Source organism: Lolium rigidum, chromosome 1 (assembly GCF_022539505.1).
Source record: "Lolium rigidum isolate FL_2022 chromosome 1, APGP_CSIRO_Lrig_0.1, whole genome shotgun sequence".
NCBI classification, from domain to species: Eukaryota; Viridiplantae; Streptophyta; class Magnoliopsida; order Poales; family Poaceae; genus Lolium; species Lolium rigidum.
In genome coordinates, this window is record NC_061508.1 from 59,850,423 (window position 1) to 59,868,182 (window position 17,760).

At 47.5% G+C, this 17,760-nt stretch overlaps 2 protein-coding genes and 1 pseudogene across 3 annotated transcripts; 2 read left to right on the forward strand and 1 right to left on the reverse strand.

Moving 5' to 3' along the window:
- The first annotated feature begins 2,544 nt into the window (after nucleotides 1-2,544).
- On the forward strand, nucleotides 2,545-4,764 carry LOC124673878 (ATP-dependent zinc metalloprotease FTSH 6, chloroplastic-like). Its single transcript, XM_047209926.1, has 2 exons — nucleotides 2,545-4,013; nucleotides 4,099-4,764. Exons 1-2 carry the CDS (start codon nucleotides 2,545-2,547, stop codon nucleotides 4,679-4,681), a joined length of 2,052 nt encoding a protein of 683 aa, XP_047065882.1. The 3' UTR covers nucleotides 4,682-4,764.
- Nucleotides 4,765-4,868: 104 nt separating this feature from the next.
- Nucleotides 4,869-8,410, reverse strand: LOC124673886 (protein RKD3-like). Of its 2 annotated transcripts, none has more exons than XM_047209945.1 (6): nucleotides 7,778-8,410; nucleotides 7,415-7,464; nucleotides 5,975-6,008; nucleotides 5,731-5,876; nucleotides 5,318-5,640; nucleotides 4,869-5,212 (listed from the first exon to the last, which is right to left on the reverse strand). In XM_047209945.1, the coding sequence occupies exons 3-6, from the start codon at nucleotides 5,995-5,997 to the stop codon at nucleotides 5,009-5,011; spliced, it is 696 nt and encodes a 231-aa protein (XP_047065901.1). In that variant the 5' UTR covers nucleotides 5,998-6,008; nucleotides 7,415-7,464; nucleotides 7,778-8,410; the 3' UTR covers nucleotides 4,869-5,008. The 2 variants fall into 2 exon arrangements, with proteins under 2 accessions (XP_047065901.1, XP_047065893.1); XM_047209937.1 differs by having other exon boundaries at nucleotides 5,975-6,042.
- Nucleotides 8,411-17,732: 9,322 nt separating this feature from the next.
- The window catches only part of LOC124708526, a 1,231-nt pseudogene continuing 1,203 nt past the window's right edge, over nucleotides 17,733-17,760 (forward strand).

Genomic DNA, 17,760 nt, shown 5'->3' on the forward strand with positions numbered 1-17,760 from the left:
ACGTAAACGTTAAATACGAGCCTCGATCGGCTCTCGGGTTATCCCGTGAATCGGCTCAAAGAGCCGATCCACCCATGATTCGGACGAGGTGTCCGAATATATGGTGGTCCTGCTTGATCAAGGTAAAGCTGATGAGTTCTACGACGATCTGGGGTTTTCACCGCATAATCGGATCATCCTACTCACGATTGGGCCTCGCGCTCGCGCACGGTGACCGTAAGCCGATCCTAGACAGGGCCTAAAAACCAACACGAGGTTGATCCCCGGAACATCCTTTCTAGGGCTAGCAAACGCCACCCTACACGCCGCTGGATCCTCCAACCCTTTGTAAGGCCTAACTATTGCGAGATATTAAACTAATCCTTGTAGAACAAGGAGCAATCGTAACGGATCAGATCTACTAAACTATGATCAAGCGGGTGCCGCCCCTACACCTAAGATAGGTGTAAGGGCGGCTAGACATGCAAGGGTTGCACTACGAAAGCATGTAATATGAAGAACAATGCTAACCCTAACATGTCTAAGATAACTACGTTGCTCGCCATCAAAAAGGCTTCGATACGAGCAACGCATGAACAACGTGGGCAGGCTTGTGCTGCCTAGATCGCAAGATGCGATCTAGGCAGCATGGTGCTTACCGGTAGAAACCCTCGAGACGAAGGAGTTGGCGATGCGCCGAGATTTGTTTGTGGTTGAACGTTGGTTGTTGTTTATTCCATAAACCCTAGATACATATTTATAGTCCAGCGGACTTTCTAATGTGGGCGTGCACTAAACCGTGCACGAGATAAACTCTAACTTTTAATCTAGATACAATCTACTATAATTAAAGATACATGGGCAATCTGGACCAACTTCACCGAGCAAGGCCGCTTCATAGATCTTCCATGTGTAATCTTCCAAGCCCATCTTGATCGCGGCCCACCTCCTGATTTAGCCAAAATCTGGTGATAACACTTACAATCCAATGGAAAGTTCTATGTAAGTTCATTGTACAATGCGATTATCCAACCGGAAATACCAGTTGATAAAAATAAGTAGATTTGGAAGATGAAAATACCGCTTATAGTTAAGATTTTTGGCTGTATTTGCGTCGAGGGGTAATCCTAACCAAAGATAATCTTGTGAAACGCAATTGGTATGGAAGTATCCAGTGTGTTTTCTATCATCACAACGAGACGATTAAACACTTGTATTTCCAATGTTTCTTTGCCAGATCTATATGGTCATGCATCCAAGTAGCTTCTGATCAGTATGCCCCAACTAGTGTGGCCAATATCTTCGGTAATTGGCTTCATGGTATCGATTATAGATTTAGAACGTTTATTAGGGTGGGGGCGCTTGCCATTATATGGTCGCTATGTCTGTGTAGAAATGACAAAGTTTTTAATGATAAGAATTGTTCTCTCTTGGAGGTTATCTACAGATGTACCGTTACTCTCCGTTCGTGGTCTGCGCTACCCAAGGTGAAGAACCGCGACCACTTTACGGAGGTCTGTACACGGTTGGAGGACACGACGAGGGATATTTTTCATCACTTGAGACTTTCAAACGGCTATGTGCATCTTAGTTATGCAGAAATCGGATGTAATTGCTCTTTAGAGTAATAAAACGTCCATTATAAAAAAAAACCTAGCCAAAAAATGCGAAACGGAGAAAGAGCCCAACCAAACACGGGCATGTGCTTCTGCTAGGTACGATGTTCAAAACAACTTGTTAGCAACCAATCTACTTTCTTCGGTCTCTTTTAATTGATTTGGATTTAGTACAACTTTACAGTAAATTGTGAGTTAATTAAAAAGGACCGAAAGGAGTAATGGTTTTAGGTTGCATTATCTTCAACTATTTCAACGGAGCCAAGTTCTCCAGACACAGAGAAAATCTGCGAACAACAATCAAACTCGCCCCAGAGCGATGAAGTGGTATCAAACCGTTTCTCTCTTCCTGTTTTCTCGCACAACCTACAGGCTGAAAATTACTGGAAAATTCACATTTGTCTACTTAAGGTTTGGGCTAAGATCTACGCAGCGAAGGAAACCCGCCATGCCATCACGCGACACACGGGGTGCAAGCAAGAGCGCGACGAGCCCCACAAGTGTGCGTGCGGCAGCGCGACGCGAGCAATGCCACCGGACGCACCTAGAGCTTACTGGCTACTACTCCCAGCCATGCCCCGAGCGATCGAGGGGACAGCGACCGGCCGGCGACGCCCTGGCCGAACGCGAGCCACCCAACTGGCTGCATGCCCTACTCCTCGATTACGCACCCGAATTCTCCATCCTACGAGAAGCTCTATCTCAACTCCGTCACGAAACTACCGGAGAAATCCCATCTCCACATGAACGAACCCTAACTGCATCGGCCTCAATCCTCTATTTAAACACGGAATCGCCGTCCTTTCCCTCCAAAAGTCGTAACAGCCAGGAGCAGAAACCAAACGAAAACTGCAACTACACCACACTGTCACTGCTCTGCTCTGCTCACTAGTCAGTGCACGCGAGTTACCTGATAGATTACTCTCTTAGCTTAGCTAGCTAGCTAGGAATGTCGCCGACGGCCATGTCGCTGATGACGACGACGACGACGAGCCACCTTCCCATCTGCAAGGCGCAGGACGGCTCCAAGCAAGCACCGCCGCAGAGGCGGAAGATCACGCCCATATCTTCGCCAGATGCCGCTGGGCTCGGCATCGGCAGGCGGGGGCTGCTGCAATCCACCGGCCTCGGCCTTGGTCTTGGGCTCGCCGTGGCAAATCCTTCACGGGCTCAGTCGCCGCCGGTCATGGCGCCGGAGGAGCTGACGTCGAGCCGGATGTCCTACTCCCGGTTCCTCGAGTACCTCGACGCCGGCGCGGTCAAGAAGGTGGACTTCTTCCAGAACGGCACGGCCGCCGTAGTCGAGGTGGACGACCCGGCTCTGCCGGCGAAGGTCCACCGCGTCAAGGTGCAGCTCCCGGGGCTCCCCGCCGAGCTGGTCCGCAAGCTGCGTGACAAGGGCGTCGACTTCGCGGCGCAGCCGCCTGAGCCCAACGCCGGGGCGGACGTCCTCGGCCTCCTGCTGAACCTCGGCTTCCCGCTCCTCTTCCTCGCCTCGCTCTTCCTGCGGTCGTCGTCGGGCACGCCCGGCGGCGGGCCGGGCCTGCCCTTCGGGCTCGGCCGGTCCAAGGCCAAGTTCCAGATGGAGCCCAACACGGGCGTCACCTTCGACGACATCGCCGGCGTCGACGAGGCGAAGCAGGACTTCCAGGAGATCGTGCAGTTCCTCAAGTTCCCGGACAAGTTCACGGCGGTGGGGGCGAGGATACCCAAGGGGGTGCTGCTTGTCGGCCCGCCGGGGACCGGGAAGACGCTGCTGGCCAAGGCGATCGCGGGGGAGGCCGGCGTGCCCTTCTTCTCGCTGTCCGGGTCGGAGTTCATCGAGATGTTCGTCGGCGTGGGCGCGTCGCGGGTGCGGGACCTGTTCAGCAAGGCCAAGGACAACGCGCCGTGCCTCGTGTTCATCGACGAGATCGACGCCGTCGGCCGCCAGCGCGGCACGGGCATCGGCGGCGGCAACGACGAGAGGGAGCAGACGCTCAACCAGCTGCTCACCGAGATGGACGGGTTCAGCGGCGACAGCGGCGTCATCGTGATCGCCGCCACGAACCGACCGGAGATCCTCGACGCCGCGCTGCTCCGCGCGGGCCGCTTCGACCGGCAGGTGTCCGTCGGGTTGCCCGACGTGCGCGGCCGCGAGGAGATCCTCAGGGTGCACAGCGCCAACAAGAGGCTGGACACCGACGTGTCCCTGAGCGTGGTCGCCATGCGCACGCCCGGGTTCAGCGGCGCCGACCTCGCCAACCTCATGAACGAGGCTGCCATCTTGGCCGGCCGCCGCAGCAAGGACCGCATTTCCGTCAAGGAGATCGACGACTCAATCGATCGCATCGTCGCCGGCCTCGAGGGCACCAGCATGACCGACGGCAAGAGCAAGATGCTGGTCGCCTACCACGAGATCGGCCACGCTGTCTGCGCGTAAGCACACACTAACACGATTATTTTCACGGCTATTTCTTCTCGTCTTTTACTGAAGACTAAAAAATCGATTCTTGCATTGCAGGACGCTGACGCCGGGGCACGACGCCGTGCAGAAGGTGACGCTGATCCCGCGAGGGCAGGCGCGAGGCCTGACGTGGTTCCTGCCAGGTGATGACCCGACTCTGGTGTCCAAGCAGCAGATCTTCGCGAGGATCGTCGGCGGGCTCGGCGGCCGCGCCGCCGAGGAGGTGATCTTCGGCGAGCCCGAGGTGACCACGGGCGCGGCGGGGGACCTGCAGCAGGTGACGCAGGTGGCGCGGCAGATGGTGACCACGTTCGGCATGTCGGAGATCGGGCCGTGGGCGCTGACGGACCAGGCCGCACAGAACGGAGACCTCGTGCTGCGGATGCTGGCCAGGAAGTCCATGTCCGAGAAGCTCGCCGCCGACATTGACAGGACGGTGAAGGCCATCGTCGACGAGGCATACGAGGTTGCCAAGGCTCATATCAGGAGGACCCGGCCGGCCATCGACCAGCTTGTGGACGTGCTCATGGAGAAGGAGACGCTCACCGGCGACGAGTTCAGGGCGATCTTGTCAGAGCACGTCGACATTGGCAAGCAGCAGCGGGACACGGCCGAAAGGACAGACATGGTTACTGCTTGAAACTTGAGAACAGTAGAATTGTGTAGTGTAGACTGTAGAACGATAATAATAAGCATATATAGCGCAATGTAAATATGTATGATGCCTCACATGCTTGACAATTACTACTCCTAGCAAATATTCTCAGTAGAAGCAGGTGTTTAGCCCAATTCTGCTACTCCGTGTTATAATTTGTGTTCTCCCACAGGTCAGGGTTACATAGCCGAAAGTGAAAAGTAGAAGAACGTAGGAGACCTCGCTAGACTGCTATTGATAAAACATGGAAGAAATACTTGCACGATATATATTCTGTCATAAGCAGAGATGCTCTGCATGACTGCATCAACACTACTTCGATGCCTCCCCAGCTCCAAGAGCAAAGACCCGCCTCTTCTTGTAGTTGGCCTTGAAGCAGGCCTGCCTAAGCCTCTTCGTCTTATCCTTGAGCTCAACACATGGCTTCTGCTCCAGGAGCCTCCTCTCCTGCTCCAGCATCTCCACCATCGCCCTCAGCTGCTCCTCGTCGTTCGCCTTGCCTGCCTCCTGCAAAGCCTGCAACGGTGACCCGACATAGGACATGATTAGAAGTTGAAACATATGTGAAGACTGATTCAGCGTAGTAAGAGATAAGAAAACCACTATGGATAAAGAGGGAACCTCGACATTGTTGATGAGGGCCCGCAAACTCTTCATCTTGCGATGCGGCCACCTGGGAATCCCAAGCTCTCTGCACCTCTTTTTCAGGACGGTGAGCCCGACATTCAGCTCTCGAGCTGCCTGCGTGATTGGCAGGTAGAAGTGCTGTGACACAAGCTCGAATGTCAACACCTTTTCTGGTCTAACAGGGACTGCTGTCATCGTGTTTGATGCCGCTCCGTTCTCCTCACTGTAACACAGTAGTGGTAACTCCTTCTCGCTCCCTTTTCTGCCGTCATCATCCCAATACCTCTGTACATCATCCTCAAAGTTTGTATCAAACTCTGCAGCATCGCATATGACAAGAGAATGAGCTGAGAGGTCTAGAACTTCAGAAAGTGCTGCTCAAATCAAATGGAGAACAGAAATCATACCTTGAAGAGTGCTACTCTGCCTAACGGCGGAGCCAGTAGAGCATAATGGTTCGCAACAGAAGCTCGGGAAGGGTAGATTGGAGAAGAGTGCTTCTTCCTCAAGCAGGAAATTATCAAGCCAATCACTTGGCCAATAAGGCCACAAGCTGGTCCATTGTAAATAAGATAGATCAACTTAGCAAAAACAATTGTACTGCATGATAGAAGAAAAAACGTACTCTGTATGATAGAAGAACAAACGTACCTCTGTTCTTCGTTGCAATCCATTCTCTCTAGAACTAGATCGTGGGCAGACAAATACTGTGATGAGAACTGATGAAGACAAGACTAGAACGTGGGTAGCCAAATATATATGGAGCGGAGGAAAGGCAAAGCCGGCTCTTAAATGCTGGTATCACTTGCTGCATGGAAACGGCTCATATTGAAAATCATGCGAGGAATTAATTCAAAGAGTGGCTAATGGATCGGGAGTTACAAAAAAAGGAGTAATTGTGTGATTGGCTGCATGGTAATAATTAGTCTTGGTAAATAGCATAACATGCCTTGGGTTTCGTGCATTTAAGAGTATGGATAATGGCTAATCAAAACTTTTCGCCTAGAGTCTGCATGTTTTGTTTTACAGATATATTATTATTTAAATTTCTTAGAACTATAAGTTCTGATGCATGATTAGGACTAACTGGGCAGACTTTCGTCATCCATCCACCCATCTTTCTGCTAACGCGCATTACCTTTACCGAACTGTAATTCAACTTGTTTCTGCTTCTATTCGGCCTTCAACTATTCCAGTTATCCACCTTAATTACTCACAAAATCGAAAGGTAAGCTTAACATGTATGACAGTATAGCTGTATAAGCAAGAAGTGAGGGTTTGGGAGCATACGTTCTCACTTATTTGTGCATTGCTTGACACATTCAAAGCATTTTTTTTTGCGGGGGACATTCAAAGCATTGATTTGAATGTTTTGGTTGAAGGCACAATTCATCAGATTCAAAGAGCTAATTAGGCAAGGGTGCTTCTTTCTACATGGTGGTTTAGGCTAGCCATAGTGCTAGTATCATAGCTAGTATCATGTATCCTAGCCCCACCAAAAATGCTGATGTGGCAGGTAATTATGATGAGAGAGGAGATTAGAGTATCATAGGTAGATACTGTATCATAGCGCACATCACGAGAAAAGTTAGTATCAAATAAATCTTGTACACAAATTTATATTGGGATTCTACAAATCAATTAATATAGCAAAACTATGATACTAGTCTATGATACTATGCATTATGGATCTAGTATCATAGAAAAAATATCATATACATGATACTACTATATGATACTACCCACTATGGTCAGCCTTAGAGCAATAGTACTGGATTAGAGTATAGTACTCCATGGTGGGGAATTACATTAAATAGGCAGCCATGCACGCATATTATTGATCGTTTAAGGGGCTTAAAACCAAATGATGTTACTAGAAAATGAACTTATGTGTAAATCTGTGATTGCAACTGTAGTGGGATCTGCTGAACAGGGTCTTGAACGTGTGTGTTTCAGAAAGAATTACGTGTCAACACATTTTCATGATTAAATGTGGAACAACACATAAAAGTAGAATGTGCAAAATCCATATGTACCGGATTAGTAGGAGTACACGTCAAAAAAAAGTAAGTAGGAGTAACATGAACTCACTTGAGTTTCTTTGCTCAGCTCCACGTTTCTTGAATTGTGCAGCTTCGGACCTACCAAAAGCCAGCAAATCACAACACTTTGTAAAAATAAATCATTTATGTAGTATACTCTAGGCATTCATGGGTAAATTCACCAAAATTTGAAACAACAAACAGATAAAGAATCTTAACTGATGGCTATGGACACTCAAATTAGTAAATTATAGAGCGTGCAGATAGCTGTTTAGCTGCTTGTTGATTTCAGTAGGGTAGAAACAGTAACATAAATGCGATGTACAAGTCAAGAAGAACCGAAGACAGGACGTCTTTGTTTCTACACTGCAAACTAATTTTCTTTGTAAACATTACAACAATTTCACCGTACCGTCTAGCTCCAATCTCGGCATGACATGTCGAAACCTTTTAGGACTGAAAAAATCTCCTGGATAAGGGGATGCGAGGTATCCCCTGAGATGAAGACATGCACCTTGTCATGCAGATCAATCCAGCTGTACCCAGGATGCTTGTGAACACCTTGACGTTCCATCTCTTCTCTTACAACAGACGCACTTCCCCACCTCCCCTCATGAGCATGCAAGTTATGAATCAAAACATATGGAGCAGAACTCTGAGGGTCAATCTTGGACAATGCCTTTGCAGCCATGTGAGCCAGTTGTTCATTCTTCTTCGCTGTACAGGCTCCGAGGAAAGATCCCCACACAGATCGTTCTGGAGCAATTGGCATGCTATTGATTACCTCCAATGCATCATCAAGCTCACCATGTCGACCTATGAGATTGACAAGTGCTGCATAGTGCTCAATCCTAGCAGCAATGCCATACTCATGAACCATGGTGCGGAAAACCCTCCATCCTTCAGAGACAAGGCCAGCATTTCCGCATGCACTCAAGAGAGTAATGAAAGTTATGTGTGTTGGCATAACCCTGGCACTTGTCATTTCTTCGAAAAGTTGCAAAGCTTCTGTAGCTCGACCATGGTGTTCATAACCTCCTATCAGTGCATTCCAAGACATGAAATCTTTTGCGTTTGCATCTGCTTGAAGATGGCTTCCGCCTCGGTTAGTGCCCCGCCTCTGGAGTACATTGTTATAAGGGCGTTGCTAGTTGCAGTATCTGGCAGAAACGACTTCTCAATAAGTTGGTGGAGCTGAGTTCCAAGGCGCAACATAGGGAGCGACGCACATGCTGCTAGAACTGAGGAGAGGGTGTGCCGATCAGGCATCCCACCAACTTCTAGCATCCGTGTAAATAGTTTGACTGTACCATCGTAGTCCCCATTTTGCTCATAACCTGATATCATTGTATTCCAGGAAATGGTCCCACGCTCTGGCATTTTATCGAAAAACTACGGGCATGCTCAACTTCTCCTATGTTTGTGAATCCTCGTATTATTAAATTCCATGACACTATATCAGGATCAGGCATTTCCCAAAACAGCTTCTCTGCTTCCTGCATATCTGACACCTTGGCATACCCAGCGATCATAGTATTCCATGATACGAGGTCCTTAACCGGCATCTCGTCAAACAGTGTCCTAGCTGAGCAAACATCGCCAGTTTTCGTATAGCACATCATCATTGAGTTCCATGACACAACATTCCTCTCAAAGACCCTCATGTTGGTCATTTTGTGCTGGTACTGACCTCTGGGAATCATATCAAATAATCTCCTGGCATCGCTCACCCTCCCAACTTGCCCATACGCAGAAATCAGCGTATTGTAAGCATCAACAGCCTTGTCCATGTCCGTCACCCGCAAGCGCTTTGTCAGCAGCTCCTCTGCCTCATCAAGCCGGCCGTTCTTTGTTAACCCACACACCATCGTGCTCAGCGAGGCGGAGTCCTTGACAGGCATCGCATCAAACATGTCAAGGGCCTTGTTCACCTGGCCAGCAGCAAAGAACCCGGTGACCATCGTGTTAAAAGAAGCGATGTTCCTCTGCGGCATCTCATTGAATAGCTTCTCAGCCTCGCCAATGAGCCCGCGGCGCACGTAGGCACCGAGGAGGGTGTTCCAGGTGACCGCGTCGCGCTGTGGCATTTCGTCGAACAGCCGGCGCGCGTCGGCGAGGTGGTCGGGGTGCGGCGAGCGGGAGTAGGCAGCGAGGAGCGTGTTCCACGACACGGCGTCACGGACGGGCATAGAGGCGAAAAAGGCCCGTGCGGCGCTCACGTCGCGGCCGCGTGCTAGCGCCGCGAGGAACGAGTTCCAAGTCACGACGTTGCGGGCGGGGATGGCGTCGAAGAGGCGCCTGGCTGCGTCGAAGCGGCCGCGTCGGAGGAGAGCCGCGAGGGAGCGGTTGTGTTGCCGGAGAAGTTCGTCGGCGGGGGATGCAGCCGTAGCTGCGGCTGCGGCGAACGCACGGCGGTGGGCGACGCCTGGGATGGGAGGCGGCCATCGCCGCATCAGGATTCAGTTTCAGTAGTATGGTTCAGTTGCATGATTTTCTCCTGATGACTGATGTTGAGGTGATTTGGTCAGACCAGAACATCACACTTGAGTTTTGTTTCGACCAAAGTAAACCTTTCATAATATCGCTTATTTTGTTCTCTACTACGGATTCTTCGGTTGAAACTTGAAAGCAAAATCCACAATTCGGATTTCTGATTTTGAATTGCGGGGCTCACTTCTGAGCTTAAAAAGAAAGTTTTCTGAATGTGAAATTCTTTGAGTTATCTTATTAGTTATTACATCAATTCCTTGTTAACGGTTGATGAATGTTTTGGCCTGATTTGAAATTGTTCTGCTGGCTGCGAAGACCCACTTCTTCACCCTCTTCCAAGGAGCGGTCATGTCGGGATACTGGAAGTTGAAATGGAAGACTTGGGCGCTATGTAGAGTGAGGTTCTTCGTTTGGCTTGCTTGTCAAGACAGATGCTTGACGCATGAGCGACTCTCATGGCGTGGTCTCCCACACCCGCGGAGATATCTTTTGTGTGACCAATCAGTGGAGATTATGGTGCATATCCTCATGGGATGCCCTTTCTCTAGGACAACTTTGCACGAGGTCATGTCATGGATTCGATATACGCCAAGACCCCTAGTTGTCGAGGGTGACTTCGCGGACTGGTGGTCGTGGGCGCTGTGGGCCAGTCCCTTCTCGATGTGCAAAGGAACTTCGTCCTTGACCATGCTTACGCTGTGGTGGATTTTCAAACATCGAAACAAGGCCATCTTCGACAACGCTCAACCCTTAGTATCCTCGCTAATCGACATGATTAAAGCTGAAGCAAGATTGTGGATAAGCATGGGAGCTAAGGGGGTTAGCTAGCTTCTCCCTAGTTTCTGGGTTGATTTGTATGGTGATGTGCTGGTCTTTTTTTAAAGCTGTACATGTAATCTTCTTTTCTGTCATCGCATTAAAACACAATATTTTTTACGTTTTCACGAAAAAATGGTAGTTCACCTCCCCGCCAGCCCGTGCAATAGGCATGATGCCTCAGTTATGCTGAGTTTGTTGGAACTTAGTACCAATGGAATGAATGCTAAGGGCATCTCCAACCGGGTGACCCAAACCGCGCCCGCGCGTCCGAATGGGTCGAACCGGACGAAAGCGCGGCCCAGCCGCGGACCCATTCCTAAAACGGATGGCCGCGGTGTCCGGGACGACCCAAACCCGGCCAAAATCTGGGGCGAGTTTGCGTGGCCGCGGACGCCGAATGCTGGTCGCTCGCGTCCGCCCCTTGTCCGCCCATGGCCCGCGTGTCATAGAAATAGAAACTTTTTTTTCATTCAAAGGAACCATTACAATATTTTTTAGCCTACTATCCTAACTAGCACAGGAGCCCTCACAAATGCGAGGGCATCAACTGTATTACTTTTTACAAACTCTTTCCGTCCCATTACCTCCTTCTTCATTGATAAATTCATCATTTATTAATAAGAATATATTCCTAAATGAAATTGTATATGATTGTATTCCTAAGAAATGACAAATCATTATTATAATTTTTATGTCAACATTTTATTATTTTACTGTGAAACATCTGAACTTTATTGATCATTATTTATATAGTCATATCGAATATTGGAACATATATTTTAATTAGTAGATCCTAATAATACATGTAAGGCCGAGAAACAACTCTACAATTTTTTTTTGCATCAAATACGGATTACGCTTGCCGTATATACATCCATAGCGTGGACGTATGTGTAAAAGATTTAACCTCCACCATTCTAATTAGGACCCGTCACGGTCATGGGTAATTTGGGTGAATAACGTATTAGGTTGCATTCTTGTATGTATATTTATTCGTTAGAAGGGATACTTTATTTGCCAATTCAAGTATACAAATCAATAAAAAAAAATTAGTTGATGCACCATTCCTTAAGCCACCTTATGGAGGAAAAATGGGCTTCTTTTAGAAGTAATTCGGAGGGGCTTCAAGAAATAGCCGATTCAGTTATGAAGATTATTGATATATTGGATTTAAACTTCAAATTTAGTTTGATGTACACACAAACTTAAATTGGCACGTACATGGGTTGGCTTCTTTTCCTCGTGCAGGTGTGTTGCTTGTGTACATATCAAGGACTTTATTTGTCTGGTTAAAGTCCTTCATAGCATGCACTCTTCAATCACTGTGAGCCATTTCCAAATCTTGACTGTATCATTAAAATATTTAAAGTACATGTCATCAAAAAATATTTAAAGTACATGTACACATTTATTAAAATCTTAATGGTATCAGTAAAATTATAGATCTAATAGCTAAAATAAATCTAACATATGTACGATTTATTATAGGCTATAATACATGTCTTTTCGTGTGATGTCCATGAACTTACCTGGCCCGATGGAGGAAAAAAATGCATGGAAACTGAACATAAATATTGATGCAAGTTGTAGCTGGCTGGACCGGAAAAAAAATGGCGGTGGACTGACCACATAAATGTATACAATAGGATATTTTGTTGTTTTCTCTGCCGGTGTCATTTTACATCAAGACATATATGTGCCACAATTAAGAGCAATTTTCTTTTACATCATACGTGAACTGAATAGCATATTTTTCTATGCTTAGCAACTCAATGTCTCACACGTACTCTATCTATATAGACTCCTACTTTACTTGATTATTATACACCAAGTTTCTTTGTCTACGAATTTTTCTATCAGAAGCAATTAGAGTCCCATAGTGACACGATTTGATGCTAAAAAAAATTAACGTGAACGCTACGGATTACTTTTGTTTTTTCCGGTGAGTGCCCTTCCATATTTGATACTACGTAATATTAAATATGTTACCTATTATCAGAATCTTTACGATTATTTGCCTAAATGGACATGCCTTTTTTATCCTTTTAAGGGAACGGACTTGCCTATTAGTACGGAATCTCTTCCCCTAAAAAGTTTCTTTCCATAGTTGTAGCTAGGTTGACACGTTATTATGCAAAAGAATAACACCTTAGTATGAGGAGATCATCAATGTCACGATCAGATTTGCCTTATCTTAAATGCCTTCTGCGCCCGATCTATTCTATCATATGAAAAAAAAATAGTGGTAGTTTCATAATTGATCGTGTCAACTGAACTGCTTTTCAGTTACGTAACAATTAATATTTATTTAAATCATAGCCACAAGTTTTAGATCCAATTGTTAAAATAATTTAAGTGATGTGGATGTGGATTAACCTGGTGTCTCTATTTTAGTTCCGCATTTTGCTTTTAGTATATAATAGATAGATACGTACGGGGCCGGCGGCCTCGCCGGCGACTCCTCGCCGGCTCGCCGTCGGGGCCGTGGATTTCACTCGACGCGGGCGGCCTGTACGCGTGAGGATTCCACTCTAGCTTACGAGCTGGGTGGCGCGGCGGAGGACATCATCCTCCTCCTTTCCGCTCGCGCACCTCGGGCGCGCTCGCGCTCCGCCTCCTGAGGCGGCACCATCCGCTTCCCGCATAGCTCCGGTTCCCGCAGGGCGGCGCGTTCCACAGGGTGCGCGCCTCCGGGCGGACGCGGCCGGCGGCCTGGGCCTCGTGGTTCCCGTTCCGCCGGCGCATACGCTCTTGTCGGCCGCGCTCCGCCGACGCAGCAGCCTTCCCGGCGCGCCGCCGGGCGAAGGCATCCGGATGAGGTGGCGGGCTGCTCGCATGGCGAGCAGCTCGTTCTTCCGCCCGAGGAGGTCGCCTAATCGGCGGCGACCGGCCCGGCAGGTCGCCTCGTGCTCCTTCGTCACGCGCGTGAGGTCGGCGAGATGCTCCTCGATGGCGGCGTTGATGTTGGCCAGCGCGAGGTCCTCCTCGTTCACGGGCTCCTCCTCCGCGGCGACCGCGGCCTCGTACCAGCCGTCCGCGGTCTCGTGCCAGCCGTCCGCGGCCGCCTCCACCATCTCCGCGTCCCCTTCCTTCTTCGCCGCCGCCTTGGCAGCGACACGGAGCGCGTCGTCGTCGGTGACCCACCGCGCGTCCGCGCGCTCCTCCTCCTCCGTCCGCGGGAACCTAGCCCGAGCGACGAGGGAGAGCTTGGCCCACGTGGCCTGCAGGGGTGCGCGGCATGGCGCCGAAGAAGGTGGAGGGGAGAGGACGGTGGAGAGGGTGTGATGCGGTCTCCGGCCGCCGCCGTGTTTTATAGCCGGTGGCCTGGCGGGAAACTTGGGCGCGAGCGCGCGCGAAAGGCTTTCGCGCGCGAAAACATTGGTGCGCGCGGGAACTTTCCCGCGCGTTCCACCGTCCACCATTGCTGTCCCGTCGAGGCCTCGCCATGGCGCAGCGTCGCGCAAGGAAGAAGAACCACGTGGCGTCTCGTTTGGGTCACCGCGTTGGGCGCAGCGTACGACCCAAACGGACACGCGGACGCGGGCCGCTGTCCGCATGTCCGCTCGGCCACCCAAACGGCCCAAAACCAGCGCGTCCGTTTGGTCGCGCGGTTGGAGATGCCCTAATATATGCATTTACACTCTCGTTCACACTTTACATCAAAATTGTCGGTTACATTTCTCTCTCCTTTCACACTATGAGATCTAATTGTCAAACTTGAAATTTCTGTAACTTTTTAAAACTATGTGTCCAATTTTCGAACCATTTGAACATTCAAGTTCCTAGTGAAGAGAGCTTCAAAACAAGAAAGATATTGAATATATTTTTGAAAAAATTGAAATTAGAGTTTTGAGACTTGGTGAAACTTTGAAAAAGTCTATAAAACTTGGTGAAATATTAGAACACAACTTCCTGTGGTATATTTAATATTGCATCGCGTGTCAATTAGTTTCAACAATTTCACATGTATATAACTTTGTACATATCGGCTGAGTTTATCTAATTTTTTCATGATTCACAAAGTTTTTATATCTGCTTTAATGTAGTCTCATTGGATTTCACAATCTATCATGATGTTTTATTTTGTTTCGAAACTCGGATTTCAAATTTTGTCGCAACAAAACCAATTTTATACCCTAAAAACCTATTTTCTGCTTGTTTAAAATATATCATTGATATGTCAAAAAAAATATATCATTGAAAATAATACACAGGTTAACAGATTGTTAATACGATATTTATTCACCGTTGGGTGGGATAGCCGATCACGCTTTTTGGCTTCCCGTGATCACCTATTACACGTCCAGGTTCATGGCGGATGAAGATTCCGTCACGGGCAACATAAATTACAGGAATACGCAAGTGGTAGAGTCTTACCAAGGTACAGGCGTACAGCGACACAGCGTGCCACTGACTCCTCTTGCATGTTTAGTTGACGCAGTTTCCTTTTCAAAATGAGGATATACACATTTAAATGTGTCTAGATACATTTGTATCTAGTCTAAATCTCACCAAAGGTATCTCAACAAATTTGGAACGTTCAATACTGAATTTATGTGAATCATGGCATTATTTATACCCCGCCGATCGATGAATGCAGGTGGGTAGCAACTAGCAAGTAAGGTTGTGCATGATTCTTCAGTACTGCTCTAGCACATCGCATTCAGGGAACCCGACGGCCTTTGGTCTGTCCCGGGTGGAGAACTTGACAGGCAGCACGAACAACGGGTCGTCATGACTTGCATGTACCTGTCAGCATATCACGGATTCACGGTTCAGCAAGATCATATGGGTCCATCTATCCCGGAAATCCATGCAGCCTTGTACTTTCCCAAACAGTTTGAAACAGAGTGCTTTGTGTGCAAAATTATTTTTTGAAATGGAGGCAAAAGCTTTGGGTGCAAAATAGTCTGCAGGTGTACTTATTTGCCACTTTAATTTTCCCTTGTGACCACTGAAGATCCCTGCCGATCCCTACCCAAGGATTTTGAATATTTTACTCGCTGTCCAGGTATCCAAAACAGAACAACCATAAAATAGATTAGATACATATAATGCCTAAATTTAAATAAAACCGCTAGTTCTTCCATTCCAGTTTAATCGGCATCAATTCAGTCCAGCAAGAAGATGATTCAGCACTAGATAGAACTTGAACATACCCGAATGTAAATAGACAAGGGAGAAAGCAGCAGCCATCATGAGGCGCAAGTGCATCAAACATTTTGTTATTCATAAACGCACAGGATGATAACCACTGTATTGATGAAAGTCATCAATCGAGAGCAAAGATCATGTCTCAACCAGCAAAGAATGTTTAAGAGAAACATGAATGAACAGAAGAAATAAACACCCAATCAGTAGTGCCCTTGAAAGTCATCCTATAACCACTTACAGCAAGCTAGTTAAGTTTCAAAAATGAATCGAATTCAAGAGACCAGCAGCAAAGGAAGCTTCCTGCATCCTATTCCTCGTCAACCTTGCCTGCAGGCAATCCAACCGATGAAGCCCTCGCGATGGCCTCGGTCTGCCCCGGGTTGAAGAAGTTGGCGGGCAGCACAAACAGCGGGTCGCTGCTCCCATCGTGTTTGTGCAGGTATGCGAGGCCCAGAGAGTAACCCAGAGCTCGGGCGACAGGCACAGCCACCGCATTTCCGACTTGCATGTACCTGCAAGTATGACGATAAAACAAGGAATTGATAATCAGGGAAACAAAAAAAATTTTGAACGGGAAAATGCATTCCACTTAAACATGCTGCACAGCGAGATGCTGCAACTAAACAATATTGATTCAAGCATATGCCTAATTGGGGTTAACATACAACATCATAAACAGTTGAGTTGTTAACTCATTATGTCACAAGGATTTGTTTTTCTTTCTACATGACATTTTCATTAATCTCAAATATAGAATATAATGTCTCCAAGCTCCAGTCTTTAAAGGGCCAAGTATCAGATAATACAGGGCGAAAACATTATGTTCAGTTTCATTTTACATACAATTAAAGGAATGGTTCATAAACTTACCGTTGCTTGATGGGTCCGTCCATTTGGTAATAGTCCGGGAACCCCTGCAGCCTTGCATTCTCGCGAACAATCAACACACGCGCCTGACTTGGGTGCAGTATAGCCTGTAGGTAGCAAAACGAAACCTGTTCAGAAACTAATAAACAGAGTCTGCTCAAAACATAAGGCAGCTTATGACAAAGCTGACCTGATTATGTGGCTCAGCTCTGGTCACAACTGTTTGAACTGTCTCGTCTCCCCATAGTCGTCCAAATGGCCTACAAAAGAAAAGCATCACAGCATGCATTTTATAAAAAGCATCCATCAACAAATCGGTACATTTTTCAGAAAAAAGTGCATATAAGGCACTCACTTCAAAGACTTGCCCCCCACAAAATTCATCGCGTACTGAGGAACCTGGACATATAGACGTGTACTCTTCAGCATTTGTGACGAGATGAGAAACAATGTATGGCATTGAACAGTTGAATACATACCAATGGTTTGCCCGACTCAAGGTAAACTCGTGGAATATTAGGGTGAAACTGCACAACATTATTCGGCCCTACTCTTACACCTTCCAAGGCACGGAAGTTGGCCCCCTAAAACATATATAACTCAAAATTGTGATCGAAAGGAAAGGAGTAATCACACAAAAACTGGAAAAAATGAGCCACCAACCTTCTTGTATGGTATCCGCCTCACACGCTCGAAATCATCTTTGTTCAGCTTTAGAGGCCGGTGATCCAATAGCTTTCCTTCTACAGGACCAGCTATATCTCCAAATGAGCAGTCCAACATTTCTAGAACAATGAAACAACATTAAAATATCACATTAAAGGCATAAATCTGAATTGAAATGCAGAGGGGAAAGAATTTTCACAAACAAAATATGGGCATGCATTTGTATTATCAAAAGAGCTATACAACTACCTTTGCGACTAAGGCGGTGGTAGCACTGAAATTCCGTCTTTGGTTCAACAAGGTATTCCATTACATCACTAGGTTGATCGTTACCAACCTACACTACCGATGTAAGACAAGATGTACAGAATATGACATATAAAAGGCAAGTAAATACAT